The 17,693-nt window shown below is 30.4% G+C and overlaps 4 protein-coding genes across 5 annotated transcripts; 3 read left to right on the forward strand and 1 right to left on the reverse strand.

Annotated features, from left to right (window-relative positions):
- Positions 1-2,755: 2,755 nt before the first annotated feature.
- LOC124930318 (GDSL esterase/lipase At4g10955-like) lies at positions 2,756-5,530 on the reverse strand. 2 transcript variants are annotated; one of them, XM_047470675.1, is made up of 4 exons: positions 5,406-5,530; positions 3,999-4,083; positions 3,476-3,908; positions 2,756-3,418 (listed from the first exon to the last, which is right to left on the reverse strand). In XM_047470675.1, exons 2-4 carry the CDS (start codon positions 4,061-4,063, stop codon positions 2,924-2,926), a joined length of 993 nt encoding a protein of 330 aa, XP_047326631.1. In that variant the 5' UTR covers positions 4,064-4,083; positions 5,406-5,530; the 3' UTR covers positions 2,756-2,923. The 2 variants fall into 2 exon arrangements, with proteins under 2 accessions (XP_047326631.1, XP_047326630.1); XM_047470674.1 differs by having other exon boundaries at positions 2,756-3,908.
- A 2,731-nt stretch (positions 5,531-8,261) lies between these two features.
- On the forward strand, positions 8,262-10,625 carry LOC124929510 (O-fucosyltransferase 30). Its single transcript, XM_047469891.1, has 2 exons — positions 8,262-8,722; positions 8,820-10,625. The coding sequence occupies exons 1-2, from the start codon at positions 8,298-8,300 to the stop codon at positions 9,874-9,876; spliced, it is 1,482 nt and encodes a 493-aa protein (XP_047325847.1). The 5' UTR covers positions 8,262-8,297; the 3' UTR covers positions 9,877-10,625.
- Positions 10,626-14,560: 3,935 nt separating this feature from the next.
- LOC124930435 (pentatricopeptide repeat-containing protein At2g33760-like) lies at positions 14,561-15,478 on the forward strand. Its single transcript, XM_047470777.1, has one exon. The coding sequence runs from the start codon at positions 14,561-14,563 to the stop codon at positions 15,476-15,478; it is 918 nt and encodes a 305-aa protein (XP_047326733.1).
- Positions 15,479-16,386: 908 nt separating this feature from the next.
- Positions 16,387-16,875, forward strand: LOC124930436 (exocyst complex component EXO70A1-like). The gene is made up of 2 exons (XM_047470778.1): positions 16,387-16,527; positions 16,600-16,875. The coding sequence occupies exons 1-2, from the start codon at positions 16,387-16,389 to the stop codon at positions 16,873-16,875; spliced, it is 417 nt and encodes a 138-aa protein (XP_047326734.1).
- The last annotated feature ends 818 nt before the right edge of the window (positions 16,876-17,693 follow it).

The raw sequence follows: 17,693 nt of genomic DNA on the forward strand, positions 1-17,693 counted from the left end.
TATTACTCACTAATAATAGTGAAATCTATAGCGTAGAGACAAAATAGAATTATGGCTGATTAAAAACTATTGATGAAGCACCGCGTTCATCAAATTTGGTGTTGAATTTAAAATATAAAGTGTTATTAGCCTAGTTGGTTAAAGAATTGTACTTGTTTTGTTAGGTTGAAACCATACCTATAGCATTTTTAATTTTATTTTTAACCGTTTTAAGTTTATGGGCGGGTCAACCCATAATCCGACTCAAGTATTCATTTACACTCATATATATATATATATATATATCCAAATTAACCATAGTTCTCGACCCGGCAATCCGGACACTCTTAAAATTAAGCATCATTATATATATATATATATATATATATATTAGAATTAAAAACTTGAACTTATATTGTTAAAATGTCCTGCGTTCATCAAATTTGGTGTTGAATGTAAAATATAAAGTGTTATTAGCCTAGTTGGTTAAAGAGTTGTACTTGTATTGTTATGTTGCAAGTTTGAACCATACCTATAGCATTTTTAATCTTATTTTTAACCGTTTTAAGTTTATGGGCGGGTCAACCCACAATCCGACTCAAATATTCATTTACTCTCACATATATATCCAAATTAATCACAGCTCTCGACCCGGCAATCTGGAGGCTTTAAAAATTAAGCATTATTATATATACTAGGAAAATTTCCGTACGATGCACACGGATAAGGATAAAAATAAAATAAATTTAAAAAATTATAATAATATTTATTCAATATTTAAAATTATTAAAATAAAAAATATAACGCTCTCATTCCACATTTTATTCATTTCGATAAAACAACCTAATTTTCTCACATGTTTCATCACATATTTTTTTCCGAATGAATATCTCATTTCATGACTTTACACTTTCACTTTTTCAATTAAATATTTGATTCATATCTTTTAATAATTAGCATTGTGACCTCACACTTTGGTCAATTAAATATTTGATTAATATTTCTTTAACCACATTCAAATGATACCAGTTTATTATCCATTGACAAACCACATCTCAATCACATTTAGTTAAATATTGCACTTGTTTTGTTAGGTTAAAAGTTCGAAACCTACAAATAACATTTTTAAATTTATTTTTAACCGTTTTAAGTTTATGGGCGGTCAACCCACAATCCGACCCAAGTATCCATTTACTCTCACATAAATATCCAAATTAACCATAATTCTCGACCCGACAATCCGGACACTTTAAAAATTAAGCATCATTATATATATATAGATTAGTTAGTTAAAAATTTGAACTTTTATTGTTAAAATGTCTCGCGTAATCAAATTTGGTGTTGAATCTTAAATATAAAGAGTTGTTAGCCTAGTTGGTTAAAGGGTTGTACTTGTTTTTGTTAGGTTGCAAGTTTGAAACCTACAAATAACATTTTTAAATTTATTTTTAACCGTTTTAAGTTTATGGGCGGGTCAACCCACAATCCGACCTAAGTATCCATTTACTCTCACATAAATATTCAAATTAACCACAACTCTCGACCGGCAATCCAGACACTTTAAAAATTAAGCATTATTAGTTAGTTAAAAATTTGAACTTTTATTGTTAAAATGTCTCGCGTTCATCAAATTTGGTGTTGAATCTTAAATATAAAGTGTTGTTAGCCTAGTTGGTTAAAGGGTTGTACTTGTTTTGTTAGGTTGCAAGTTCAAAACCTACAAATAACATTTTTAAATTTATTTTTAACCGTTTTAAGTTTATGTGTGGGTCAACCCACAATCCGACCCAAGTATCTATTTACTCTCACATAAATATCAAAATTAACCACAGCTCTTGACCCGGCAATCTGAACACTTTAAAAATTAAGCATCATTATATATATATATAGATTAGTTAGTTAAAAATTTAAATTTTTATTGTTAAAATGTCTCGCGTTCATAAAATTTGGTGTTGAATCTTAAATATAAATTGTTGTTAGTCTAGTTGATTAAATGGTTATACTTGTTTTTGTTAGGTTACAAGTTCGAAACCTGCAATTAACATTTTTAAATTTATTTTTAACCGTTTTAAGTTTATGTGTGTGTCAACCCACAATTCGACCCAAGTATCCATTACTCTCACATAAATATCCAAATTAACTACAGCTCTCGACCCGATAATCCGGACACTTTAAAAATTAAGCATTATATATATAATATATATATATAGATATACAAAATTCCAATTGAACCAACGAGAAGCCCCAATATATAAATCCGGCCATTAAAATATTAAATTCATCTTTATTTGGTTTTAGAAATTATAAATATTAAATAAATAAATAAAATAATGTATTCATTTAAATCAATAATTTCAAATAATTCACTTTTATCCAACAATAATATTTTTCAAAAATCAAATTTGCATTTTGTTTAAAACCTTACAATATTTTTTTCAACAAGATTCACGGAGTATGTAACTTTGATCTCCTTTTTTTTATTTGGTTTTTTTGTTATAGTTGGTTAATGCCCAATATCATAGTGAGTCCTTAGACTTTATTCATAATGGTTATTTAATAACTTTTAAATTAAAGCTATTTATGTATATAAATTGTTTAATATGAAATATATGAAAAGAGAGTGGATTATTATTTCAAACTTAATCAAATAACCCTAAAAATTATCAACTTTACATCCAAAAATTAAGAAAAGGAAATATAAAAAATCTAAGAAAAAGAATAAATATAAGCCCCACTCAATTCTTCTAACAAGGATAAAAATCCAAATAGGATCATGTTGAAAACTCAATTTAGAAATTGAATAACCATTTTTCATCTCAAAACATGACAATATATGCACAAAGAAGAAAAAGAACATTAAAAAAATAAGTGGCTAAATGATGGGTTTTTCAACAGTTCAAACAAAGAGTAATAAGAACTAAAATTACTCACAAATGAACTCAAACTAACTGTAGAGATGAACTTCAGAATGCGATTGCAGATCAGATTGCCACCATTGATGAATTCCATGTGCCTGTTTGATATCATTAGCCTGTGCAAGATTAACCGTCAAATTAGCCGAAGGAATCAAATGCAAAGGATCTTCTTCCGACGATTGTTTCCCAATCGCGCTCATAAACAGGCCTCCCAATGAATTCTGTGTAGCCAAACGCTCAATCGCTCCGGCTCCAATCTCCTCCATTTTCTTCCTATGCTCGAAATACCCAATATATTCCGAACAAATATGATCCCTAGGATGAACAAACAACGACGGTACCCAATCAGAAAACGCCGCAAACGAGTCCCCTTCCAAACGCTTATCCCGTCGATTCTTCAACGCGACAGCGAATCCTGCAGCTAAGAAACTGCTCGCAATTCGAATCCCTTGCTTAACTTTCTTATCCTTGATTAACTCGATAGGAGCCGAAAAGAATGGCGGGTTAAACAGAAAAGCCTCCAAAGAATTATTCGTTTTCGCCATAGTTTTACCAGCTAGCAATGCCATCGCAGCTCCCAACGAATGACCCGTTAGCCAAACGTTTTGTTTTCCGAAATTAGCCACGGTGTTGCGAACAGCTTGAATCGCGGTCTCGAATCGAGAGGATCGGTGAAGACCGTTCCTGACGATGTCTATGTCGAGCTGGAGGTCGCGTACGAACGCGTCTCCTTTTGTTAGGGTTCCTCGGAATGCAATTACGTATCGCGGGGTTTGGGCAAATGTTATTGAACGGTTGTTGGGATCGGGTTGGGGATTGTGTTCGTAGATAGCGCCAAAAATGCAGTTATCGGAATTGTCGATGAGGAGATTGTGTAATTTGAAGCCGAAGAATTCCCACCATGGAGGGGCGAATGATTCGAGGCCATGTCGATTCTCTTGACGGTCACGTTCTAGGATGTATACTCCTTGAACTAAACAAGCAGCCACTGATCTTCGATGATCCCCGTTGCTCCTGAGAAGTCAAAAAGAGAACTTTACTCGATTGTAAATGACGAAAGAATCCTAGTACCTATCTGAAATTGAACAGAAGATCGCGCTATACCAGTTAACATTATTAGCTAGATAGAGTGGTCCAGCTAAATCAAAGATTTCCCTGTCTGATGCCATTGTAGATCATTCACCTACCACTGTAAGCAAATCAAAGAAATGTCACTAAATCAATAAACATAGAGATTATGGTTTTAGATAAATATATCAATTTAGATGACAAGTCATTCCCTACTAATCAACAACAGAACAAATAAGCCTTATCAGCCTTTTGCGCATCCGAGGAGGCTAGCGCATCCGAGGAGGCTAGCACAATAACCTATTATCATGATCTCCAACTTAAGTGTCGCGCTTTTCTCAACGAGAATAATAAAGCACTAAGGCGGGTAAGAGCCTTATTCTCAAAGTAAAATCAATTCTTGGATTTTAGCAATGGATCAATATATATACTTCACCCTATGAAGATTCACAAATATTAGATTTATACACTTTTCTCATATTTAGGAAATAACTTATTGTGTGTTCTATAAAAATCATCAAAACACATTGTAAATTCAATACAATCAATCAATTTCACAACAGAATTAAGAAGCATGCAATAACCTTAATATCGAGTTTGGTGTTCTCACAATGACCACCTTACACAAAGTTCGATAATTCCTTTATTTACTTTCATTCCTAGTTACTAGTCTTCTAATTTCCAAGCTTTGAATAAAGGTTTGTTTCTTGCCTATTTTATGTCTTCTAATTTACATAAAAATGATCAAAACACATTGTATATTCAATACAATCAATATACAAACACAAGATTAGCTTTACTCTAGACATTTTATGATTGAAATTATGATCCAAAAACTTTATATTTAGATCTAAACATGAATCTGAATCAAAATGCAGAAAATCAACTATATGGCAAACAAATGAAGGAGATTCACTTCAAGGCAATTTTCAATAAAATAACTGGTCTAAAAACTTGACTTTTAATCCCCAAATTCAGTCAAAATGGAAAAAGGAGACAGACAGTGATATTTTCCACAAACTTCTAAGCATAAGAATCAAATTTCTTTTGAATAAAATAGAGAATAAAATCTTCCACTTAGTTTAGACCTAATAAGATGCAATATAAAAAGAACAGCAAGCAAAAACCAGCATGAACCAAAGTAAGAACTAGCAAGCTGATTTCACCTGAAATCAGAGCTTTAGTATAATTCTAAATATGTAGAGAAAGGGTTTGAAATCAAAAATAAAATATGAATAATGAAATATGAAACGAGATATGAATCGAACATCAGATCAAGCCGAGATCAATCTGGCATTGTAAACGACGATCATCAATTGAAACAATCATAGATCTAAAATATCGATTACAACTTGACGAAGAAAACCACATTATATATACGATAACGATTTCCGTATCGTAGTATTTTATATGAGATCTTCATGTAGAAGGAGAAATCATTACCTCTTCCACAGATCTGATGAAATGGAAACCCTTTCGTTCACCGTTTATTTCTTCTTCTTCCCCGTCGCCGTTGAGACTTGCAGTGAAGTTGGAATGATTCCAGAATCCTAAACGGTTACATTACTTCATTTATAAGTTTTATATTTATTTATTTTAATAATTATATAATTCCACGATTCTAATTAGGGGCGGTTTTATCTCATATTATTTTTAAAAATTAATAAATTATATAAACATATTTTTTTATATTATTAATATATTAAATAATTATAAGATATAGACTTAAATATTTTATAATGTTAAGGGTGTAATCGAAATGAGATTAGAGCGGAGTCGGGGTCAATGACACAAATATCATCCCACCCCATTCTCGGTCAACTACCGGTCAAATAGGGGAAAATCGCCTATAACAAACAATTCTTCTTGGTTCGTTTGCGAGTTGATTTAATGATGTCTCCACTTAAACTTATAAGTGTCTTCCATTAGTTTCCATTTTCTTAGTTTTTCATTAATATCGCGTGTTAACTATCAATATATCAAATCGTTAATCAACAGCCAACTCAATGCAATCTTGCAATTTGGCTCGAAATGTCTTGTACGACATTATTGTCATCAATAAATGTTTTTTCGATAAAACTTGGTGTGTACCATTCTTTCCTTCATCTATAGCCAATGATACATCTTTATCAAGGTGATCATCCTCCCATACATTAGAAGAAATCTCAATGGTCCCGAAAATTCTCTATATTAACAGTGTGTTTTTGATGACATATCTTCACCTCAAGTTCTGATTCCTCTTGAATCATTACTCGTGTCTTCATTGTGTGTGTTCCAACTTTGTCAAATTTCACATATGACTTAGCATAACATTATCTTCACACTTTTCTAGACAAACTATATATCCTTGGACATTCTCTAAAAATTCAATAAAGAAAATTGTATTTGTCATTGGTTTCATCTTCCTTTGCATTACCATGAGTTAATATTTTTGCAAATTTTCGAGACCAAGTCTCAGATGTCAAGAGCTTGAAGTTTATTAAATTTCTTAGAGATAATAACTAAACATACTTTTGAATTACCTTGAAGAGAATACACATTGTTTTTATTATTTCTTTTATAACAACTAAAGTATGTTGTTCACTAGTAATGGTCCATATCTTGACTTCCAAGCTTAACATTTTCTAGTATGCTTCATTAGTTTTAAGTAGTCTCTTTTAAAGTGTCTTTTCACTCAACACCGGAAGCACTTTACATTTTATTTAGTCTTCAATATATACTTATAACTCTTATTGGTCTTCCTTCTTTCTTATGATGTTGTTTACCTCTTGCAATGAATTCTCTATTGTCTTATTGTTTATAATCTTCCCTCTTGGTTTGTTCCTTAGACATCAAGTACATCGTACTTCTTCTACCTCAAACTTGTGACTCATTCATACCAACAAGAACTACAGCTTGGACATCTTTTGAAAACCTCCCTAGAACTTGTCAAGAACCCTCCAAGGATCATCCAAGCTCTTCAGCTTCTTTTCCTCTCGAACAACCTCGCTATGACACCACTTATTGGGATATAGGAGATGAAGTATCCCTCAAGAGAACAACAACAACATCGAATAATTGCATAAACGAAAAAAACAACTAAAGAACACAAACACAAGATTTATAGTTGTTCGGTCAAAACAGGCCTACATTCACTTTCGAATCATAAGAGACTCTCAAATTTATTATCAACAATGTTACTTGAGTATTACAATGATTTTCTCACAATTAAATTTCACACACAACTTACAAGGAAATGATATTCTTAAGGCAAATATTTAACTTTTTAAAGTGTCTCATTGCTCCTTTAAATAAGCTCAGTTAGATTAATATCAATATCTTGTTCAAAACTCTTATAAAACTTTCAAAATATTCTTACCATATTTTCTTAATTGTATTTCCATAACAAAGATCTCATTTTCTTTTGTGATAATCCTATTACTAATTTTAATAATTTCAATATTTACACATAAAAAAATAGTTTTTTTTAGTCAAATATACTCATTCTTTGTATCAAAATCGTGTATTATAAATTTTTAACCAAATTAATTCACTACAACCTTACGCACGCCTTAATTCAAGCTCTCTCAACCTATACTATCTACCGTTTGTATTGTTGAGGTCGATTTGACATCAATTTCTTCCTTCCTTCCATCTGTTATCCACCATGAGCTCATTGATTCTAGAATAGTGTAGCTTCCCCTTTCAATCTTCTTCTTTCATGCTTTACCTCTCTACCATACCCCCTCTCTATTTAGAGAGTTTATTTCCCTTCATCTTTTTGCCTCGTATAATTGTTAAAAATTGGATCCACAAAGGAAAAGAAGCGAAGGGCTTATGACAAAATAGTCGGACGAGGGTCTTATCATAGAAGTTAAACATGATAAGTCGATTTTTTTGGGAAATGCTACCATCTCCGGCATTGAACTTAGTGTTTTTCATTCACATCCAATTTATCTTTCTTGTTAAGAAATCTATATATCTATTTATGCTTCATCATCGGTTATCTATTAGAAAGAAAGAAGTTGGTTAAACTATACTAATTCTTTCAGTTCTCTTCCTTTAACACGTCTCTATGGGAATATTTATTAAAGGAAGTTTTAAAAATACTTAAAAAAAAAATGTTATAAATATGTTTCGAACTTAGTAGATAAGAAAAATAAGCTTGTATTCTATTTGATTTCAATTGTATCATCACTCTATATAAGTTAATTATAGTTTTTTTTTATGAAAAAAGATTAAAAAAAATTCTATATTCATATTTAAAAAACAAATATTTTGTATATTAAATTAAACCCAACTCGAATTTATGGCTTATTAATCTCAACTATAGCTTTCTCTTTCTCAGTTTCAGGCATGGAGATTCTGCGGTCTAACAGAACCAGCAAATGGAAGAAGAAAGGCTCTCAAATTCCAACATCAACCCCCATCCTCCCTATATTCATCCTCTCCATTGTTGTCTCTCTCACATTTTTCTTTTCATACAGACATATTTCAATCGGCTATCGACCGTCCCACTCCCAATGCGGCTCCCTGCCAAAAACCCTGTCTGATGAGCGATTTCTCTTGTACGCGCCTCACAGTGGATTCAGCAATCAGCTTTCGGAATTCAAGAACGCGATGTTGATGGCCTCGATACTGAATCGAACTCTAATTGTACCTCCTATTCTAGATCACCACGCTGTTGCTCTCGGCAGTTGCCCCAAATTTAGGGTTTTGAATCCCAACGAACTCCGTCTTTCTGTTTGGAATCACTCGATTGAGCTTCTCCGAAGTCGCAGGTCAGTTTGTGATCTAGTTGAAATTATTAAGATTCATGGAAATTGAAATTAACTTTGTAAGATGATCTAAGAATGCTTTCCAATTTGTTGGTTCTAGGTATATATCCATGGGTGATATAGTTGATCTGCGATCCCTCGTTTCTTCTTCAATTGTTAAAATGATAGATTTTCGACGGTTTGCATCCACCTGGTGTGGCGTGGACTTAACCTCGTTCTGCTCTGAAGATTCAACATTAGAATCAAAACAATTTGATGCCTTTAGACAGTGCAGAAGTCTACTGTCTGGATACTCAGGTAATATTGAGAATTGTTTATATGCTGTTGATGAAGACTGCAGAACAACAGTTTGGATTTATCAGAAAGGTGAAGAAGATGGGTCTCTTGATTCATTTCAACCAGATGAACAACTAAAGAAGAAGAAGAGAATTCCATATGTTAGAAGGCGTCAAGACGTCTATAAAGCACTTGGACCTGGTTCCAAAGCTGAACCAGCCTCTGTTCTGGCATTCGGTACTCTTTTCTCATCAGTTTATAAAGGCTCCGAGTCATACATCGATATCCACGAGTCTCCAAGAGATGAAAAATTGCAGGCGTTAATTGAAAAGATTAAGTTTCTCCCTTTTGTCCCTGAAATCACCTCTGCAGGGAAAGAGTTTGCTTCTACGATTATCGGATCACCTTTTCTATGTGCACAGCTTAGGTTGTTAGATGGACAGTTCAAGAACCACTGGAAATCTACTTTTCTTGGTTTAAAACAAAAAATCGAAGTATTAAGTCATGACAATACTCCTCGGCCAATCCATATCTTTATAATGACTGATCTTCCACAAGCTAATTGGACAGGAACATACTTAGAAGAGCTAGCTAGGAATTCCGATTCCTTTAAGCTGCATGTTCTAAAGGAAGAAGATGAATTAATCACGAAAACTGCTAAAAAGCTTGCAGATGCTGGGCATGGAATGAAAATTGGTTTTTCAACTCCACAAAGGTTAGATGAGATGAATAACTGCTCTCCTGCATCTCTTTCCGATATACTTTTGTACATTGAAGAAACTGTATGTAGCTGTGCTTCACTTGGTTTTACTGCTACTGCTGGATCAACAATTGCAGAAAGTATAGATCTTATGAGAGAGCATCAGCCATGTAGTGGTTAAATCTTATATCCCACTCACATAGTGTAACTCAAGTGATAACTGTCTTAAAATTAAAAGGTTTCAAGTTTGATTCCAACTGAAAACAGGATGATTGAAATGAGAATGGGATCATGACGGTGTTAATCTTATCGGTAATCTGGAGATTCCTTCAGGCGATTTTTTTCCTTACATTTGTACTTACACTTTGACTTGCAAGATATCATGAAGATTATAGGATCTGGATTGTGGTGGCCAAATGGCTGGTGAAGTTGCATTTTGGCTAAGGATGTAAGAACACATGAAACTCTTTTACTGATTATTGCAGTTTGTATATAGCATATTTCATCTCCATAACCATGAAGTCAAGTTGAATTGGTTAGAGCTTGAAATCAAGATTGTGAAAGACAAGAATTTTGCAGTTTGGTTGTTATTCTCTTTTGTTTATTTGAATGATTATCAAATAATGGATTGCTAGGAATGAGTATCAATCTGTATAATCCTTACATATAGAAGTCACATTTCTTCAAATTTGTCTCTGAAAAACAACTTGAATAATTGTATTAGACGAGTAAGTCTTTATGAGTGATTCACTCGTGCTCAAAGTGAATCACCTAATTTCAGTGATGTGAATGAATTGACTATATTCAAATTTCATGTTGGATCGAGCAACTTGTTCTTTGTTTTTCTATGTATTATGTCTGTCCTGATGGCATATTCATGTTGGATTATTTTTTCTTGTGCAATTTTGTTATGAAGTTCATAAAATTAATATAGCTTTGTGATTAAACACATTTTTTTCATTCTAGTTTTTGATATTTTGTAGGAGATCTGAATTCTGATCTGAATGTGAATCCATTTAGGATTAGGTTTAGAAACTGAATAATATTCTTAGAAATACTTAGACCTTTCAAATTTGAGTTACAACGGAATAGGGTGGTCATGTTTTTGGGGTTTGATTTTTCAATTTATTTAGTATACATCAAAATAATTTAGCTATAAAAAGGTTTATTTTCAGACAATGAATCAAAATGATGACAACTTTAGTATTTTAGATACTAATTCTTCCTATATAAAATATTAAGTTATTATCTTGATAGCAATGTAAAAATAACACTAGTGAAGGTTAAGGTATTCACATCAGGTATTAGGGTAGTAAATAAACAGTTATTCAAATCTCGACTCGGTAAGAAACTCGTTCGATTTCGTTCATTATTTTTATTGAGTCGAGCTGTTTGAAAATTTAAACAAGTCAACTTAAAGCTCTTATATATTCGGTTATTGAACATGTTTGTTTAGAAGTTTGTTAATAGGCTCTGTAACACATTTGTTCGTTTAGAGGTTTGTTAGTACGCTCACAAACATATTAAGAGGCTAGTTTAAAACCTTGATATAATCTTAATATAATGATACAATATTAATTTCTTTATATTTTGTTATGGTAAGGCAAGGTATCGGTTCAGTTACACTTTGTATATAGGATTTCAATGGATAGAGTGCTATATAAATCCGTAGTATAACCTAGTATGTCATTGTTTATGTTATAATTTTTTCAATAACATTCTATATAAATCCGTGCTATAACCTAGTATGTCATTATCTATGTTATAATTTTTTCAATAACATTCTTTCTAAGTGGATGTAGTCAATTTATTAGGACAAACCACGTTAAATTTATTTTATGTTATTTTTTATATTTATTAATAAATTTATATTTAATAATTTTAAAAAATCTAAAGTTTTTCACTCAACGTAGATTGTAAACGAACTCTATAAGCCTTAACAAACTTTAAGCGAGCTCTAAACATGTCGAGTTCGAAGTGAGCCCAACTAAATACATAAGAATCGAGCTCGAGCCCAAAATTGTTAGGCCTAACTCGTTTAAACACTCGTTTAAACACTATTACTTATTATAATATTAAATTATTAGTATTTGAGTATACATAATGGTTAAATATTTTTGTTATTTAATATAAAATTTTAATGAACTTATATAAGGTTTTTGATAATATTTGATTAAAAAATAAACCAATTAATCCAGATCAAACAAGCTCTTATCCTTCTCTATGTCATCTTTAATCCTCTTTTGAAATAATATGATTATATAATAATTTACCTTTATCATTTTAATATAAAAATAATTTTGATAAACTAATTAATTAGTTTTGAGATTTTAGAAAGATTAAAATTCACGTGTTTAATGTTTTTTTAAAATATTTTTAAGTGTGGATTATTTACATTTAAAAAATAATAATAAATAAATGTAATTATTTTTTGATATTATGTATAAATTAAACATAGGTGAAGATACATATTAAAAACAAATTTAATTAAGACAACAATTAATAATTAATATTTTAAAATGCTTACTAAAATATTTAATACCTTATAAATTCATAATAAATAATAATTTAAATTTTATTGTAATTGTAGTAGATTAAATTTTTATCAACAACTCCCAATAATGATTTGTACATATAAATTAGTTGAAAGAAAAATTATAATTAAATATATATATTTATATATATATTTCTCCTTTTATAACATCAACTTTTGTCCTTTTCATCACTTTTTAATTCTTTTTTTTTTTATATTTTTTATAATTTATTTAATCATATATTTATTAAATTGATTAATTATATGAAATTATTATAATAATATAAATTTATGTTTTAATATAAACATTGGTTTACTAGAGTGAATATATAAAAGTAATTTATTATTTAAATTAATAAAATATGTACATGTATATATCAATATTTCTATTAATAAGTTATATATATATATATATATATATATATATATTTAATTCAATTTTAAATTATATATTAATAAAATTTTATAAAAACCAATATATAAGTTATTTTAAAATAAATTATTTATTTAATTTATTTAATTTATTAATATTTAAAATTAAGTTAATAAATAAATAATTATTTTAAATGATAATCATTAAAGTTATAAATTAATATATAATTAAATAGTAAATTATTTATTATTGATTATTTATAAAAACAAATTGTTAAAAATATTAACATCATTAATATATGAAAATAAATAATATATTTAAATATTTTTGTAAGATAATATATATAATATTAATTATTAAATATTATTATAGATAACAAATTTATATAACTTAACTTTATAAGTGTAATCAAATATCAAGGTTACAAAGAATGCCTAAACTCTTAAAAACATGGCAAGGAATATGGAATATTGGTTATAACGAAATAGTCAATTTGTTTGGTCTTTAAAATTAAAATTATCAAACTCCCAATTCATTTTAAGAAGGGAGAAATCACACTCAGTAAAAAAGAAAGATCAACAAATAACAATCTAACTTAATATGCATTACCTTTAGACTAGAATTTGCTGAAGAAAGCAAAATATGAGAAGATACTTAATTGGTCAGTTAATGCAATGAAGGAGCTAATACCCAAAATTCAAGTCCTACACTATCAGAGTAATTCAACATGAATAGTCAACGAGGTATGGAAGAATAAAACAGAAAAAAAAAAATCTGAAGACCATGCCTACAAAGCAAAAGTCTACTTAGGATATCCAAACAAAGGTAGAGGTACTCAATTCTCTTTTTGAATTCAAACTGCATTGTAAAGTAGAAGAGAAATGTATTGAAGACTATGAGTTTGTGGTGGTTGGAAACTTAATTGGAAAAAATAGAGTATCATTTCCAATTATCAAAGAGGCTTTAATTAAACAATGGGGAAAAATGGGTTTGGAATTTTTTCTACAAACATACATGACATATAATTCCTACGGTTCAAAAAGGCTCAAATCTGAAAGAAATCCTAAAGAAATGGAATACTTACGTAGGATCAAATTGCATGGAGCTGGAAAAGTGGTCAAAATATATGAATTTACAAATGAGACCAAATGAAACAGCCCAGATTTGGTTCAAGTTCTAAAACATTCCAGCCCACATATATAATGCTGAAGCAATTAGTCATTTTGCATGTACAACTGAGAAATCATTATATATGAACCCAATAACTGATGGAGAAGAGCACTTGTCCTTTGCTAGAATTAACATTGAAGTGCATCTTAGGAGTGTTCTACCAATAAAAATAGCAGTTGTTAACAGGAAAGGAAAGCACAATGCCATGGAGATCTCTCACTACAACAAAATATACTTTTCGCAACCCTTATATGCCAACCCATATTAAGCGTCGGCAAAAGTTAAAAGAAAACAAATTTTTGCCAACCTTTATATATATTCAACAACATTTATTATTATTATTATTCTCATATACCTACTTGTTGACAACCTTATAATTTAATTATTTTTTTATGTTTTATTTTATAAATATTTTATTTCACTATTTAAAAATTTTAAATTAAATTTGACTTAAAATTTTATAAACGTTAAAATTTAATTGTTATTTTTTATAACATAATTATTGATTTTGTTTAAAACATTATTAATTTTTTTTATTTAAATTAATTATTATTTAAATTTAATTAAAATAAAGTAAAAAATAATATAAAGAAAAAATAAATTATTAAATATTATATTATATTTAAGAATAAAAATTGAATTTATATAATTTTTTTATTTCTTTTATATAATGTTAAAAAAAATATTAATCAAAATTATATAAAACTAAAAATAAAAGAAAGAACGAAAAGAGAGGGAAAAAAAGGAAAATGAAGAAGACGAAAAGCTTCCTGTCCTCTAGCTTCGGCCATGAAGTTAACCGTCTATTCTCTACTTCTTCATCTGCTCTATCCATCTTCTCTATCCATGGCGAAATCTTCTGCAAATAATCATCAACCTCAAACTAAACCATATATCCAAGAACCAAACTTCAATCCGATTCGTCATTTCATTGATACACTCCTAAAATGCAATAACCTTGAGCAAATCAGACAAGTTCATGCTCATATTACTATCTACGGTTTGTATCATAACCTAATTGTTGTAAACAAGCTCCTTTACTTATACACATATTCAAAATCCCTTAAAGACGCTCACGCTCTATTTGGTGTAATGAAAGAAAGAGACGCCGTAACTTGGACTGTCATGATTGGTGGTTTTGCAAAGGTTCGTGATTACTTCAATTGTTTCAAAACGTTTAGAGATTACATTAGATCAGGATTAGTTCCTGATAATTATACTTTACATTCTGTAATTAGAGCCTGTAGGGATGATAAACATCTTAGATTTGGAAAGTTGATTCATCAAATCACTTTCAAGTTCGGTTTGCAATTGGATGAATTTATAGTAGCTGCACTTGTAGATATGTATGCTAATTGTGATGTTCTTGATGATGCACGCCATCTGTTTGATAAAATTCCAAAGAGAGATTTAACTACTTGGACTGTTATGGTTAGTGCATTTGCTAAGTCTGGAAACCTTAGTGAGTCTCTTGTATTGTTTGATTCAATGATAGAAGAAGGTTTCGTTCTCGATAAGATTTCTATGGTGACGGTTGTTAACGCTTGTGCGAAAACCGGGGCTAAGAATAAGGCGAGATTAGTTCATAATTATTTGTTGTGGAGGATTTTTTCGATTGATGTAATTCTTGGCTCGGCGATAATTGATATGTATGCTAAGTGTGGGAATGTTGAGTATGCTCGGGTGATATTCGACGGGATGAGTTGAAAGAATGTGACCTCTTTGATTTATTTGGTATAATCGTACTGATCGGTGTATCAAATCCGTCATTTCTTCTATCATGTACTTTTCCTAGGGATAAATTGAATTGCAGGTTTAACTTCGGTAGAAATTGTGGAAAACATAGAAGTTTTTCTTAATATGCATGTTATAATTAGTGTGCTCATTCGCCTGGATCATAATGATTTATCTAGTGTTCCGATTTAGTGATTATACAGAGTGTTTGCACAATACTAGTATCTAAAGTTTCAAGAAACTATAATAATAAAATCTTACAGTTATAAAATTAAATCTAGTGATTATTTAGCCAGATGATGTATTAATCTTGTGGTTTCAGAGTTGTTTAACTATGAGATATGAGAGCTTGATTTTGCAAGATATTGTGTCCAGCAGTAACCGTTAATTACAATTGTCACAAAAAGAATGAGTTACATTTGCGGGACATTCAATGAAAAAAGGGTTCTACTGCTAAAAAGGTTAGTCCCTTCTTTAGTCTACTTGAAATAAGTTGTTAATCATTTGTTATACTCAAATCAAAATTGAAGAAAGTCACAAGTTCATAATATTGTATGTTCTACTTAGACTTAGAATTGACAAAGTCACAAATTCATGTTATAATTGCTGACATATCTAACTGTAATTTTGCCCAACTATTTTGTTATACTCATTATTTGATGCCAGGTTTGATTTCAAATAATGTTATACTCATTTCTTGGTCTGATCTATTGGTGTCGGTAGACATGACCCTTTTCACAAACCAAATTTTTTTTTGATCTAGTCACATTTTCCTGCAATGCTTAGTATTTATCTGATGATCATGTTATAGGGAAAAAAGATACTAGCCCTGTTTTAGCCTTTTAGGTTTGATAAAAATATGAACCTATAGGTAAAAATAAATGATCTTTCTGGGTCTTAGCTCATGTTATCTTCTATATTTGCATATTAGAACACACGCTATCAGGAGAGCTCATGAGAATATTGATAAGACATTGAAGGCATCAGAAGTTATATTGTCTCAATTTGATATTTCTCGTCAGGTTAGTTTGATATAAAATAGTAATTGGTTCTGTTTATACAGGTTTGATAATATGGATATTGTAACAATGCAGGTAGAGTCTAAGATACTTAGAAGTCCGCATGAAGACTTGGAAAGCTACCTTGAAGCGATCCAACAACTAAAGAGCAATATTAGCTTCTTCAGCAACAACAAAAGTTTTAAGAGCAGTGATGGTGTAATTAATCATTCAAATAATTTACTTGCTAAAGCTCTATCAAAGTTAGAACAAGAATTTGAGCAAATCATGTCATCTTATAGGTGTGTTGTTCTCTTCATATACTGTTGCCCTTTCTATCACTGCAATTTCATCCATCGTTATTTCACATAGATATTAAGCAGTTAATTTACCATTTCTTTGATATTAAAACTGTTGACTGTTTATTCATATTAGTCAATCTTCTTCAAGACTTAAATTTTCTTATTATAAATTACCATTTTCAGCAAATCTGTGGAACCTGAACGCCTTTTTGAGTGCCTTCCAAGTTCATTAAGACCATCCTCTAAGTCACCAGATAATGAAGGAAATTCAGGTGGCAAACATCATTTTGGTCATGAGCAGCATCACAACGCTGAATTAGAGGATGCAGTTTACACAACGCCTGTTCTCATTCCACCAAGAACTTTACCGCTATTGCACAACTTAGCCCAACAAATATTTGATGCCAGGTTTGATTTCAAATAATGTCTACCGCCTGATGCCTTCAATGTCTTATCAATATTCTCATGAGCTCTCCTGATAGCGTGTGTTCTAATCTGCAAATATAGAAGATAACATGAACTAAGACCCAGAAAGATCATTTATTTTTACCTATAGGTTCATATTTTTATCAAACCTAAAAGGCTAAAACAGGGCTAGTATCTTTTTTCCCTATAACATGATCATTAGATAAATACTAAGCATTGTAGGAAAATGTGACTAGATCAAAAGTTCTTTTGGTTTGTGAAATGGGTCAAGTCTATCGACACCAATAGATCAGACCAAGAAATGAGTATAACAAATAATGTGTGTGTAGTAGATAGTTTGATGAGTATAACATTATTCGATGCTAGGTTTGGTTTCAAATAATGTTTGGTGTGTTATTTAATTCTTTTATTGGTATTTAACCACAACATAAAAAACTATCACGTTGGTGGGTTATGTCATGT

This window comes from Impatiens glandulifera, chromosome 3, assembly GCF_907164915.1.
Source record: "Impatiens glandulifera chromosome 3, dImpGla2.1, whole genome shotgun sequence".
Lineage (NCBI taxonomy): Eukaryota > Viridiplantae > Streptophyta > Magnoliopsida > Ericales > Balsaminaceae > Impatiens > Impatiens glandulifera.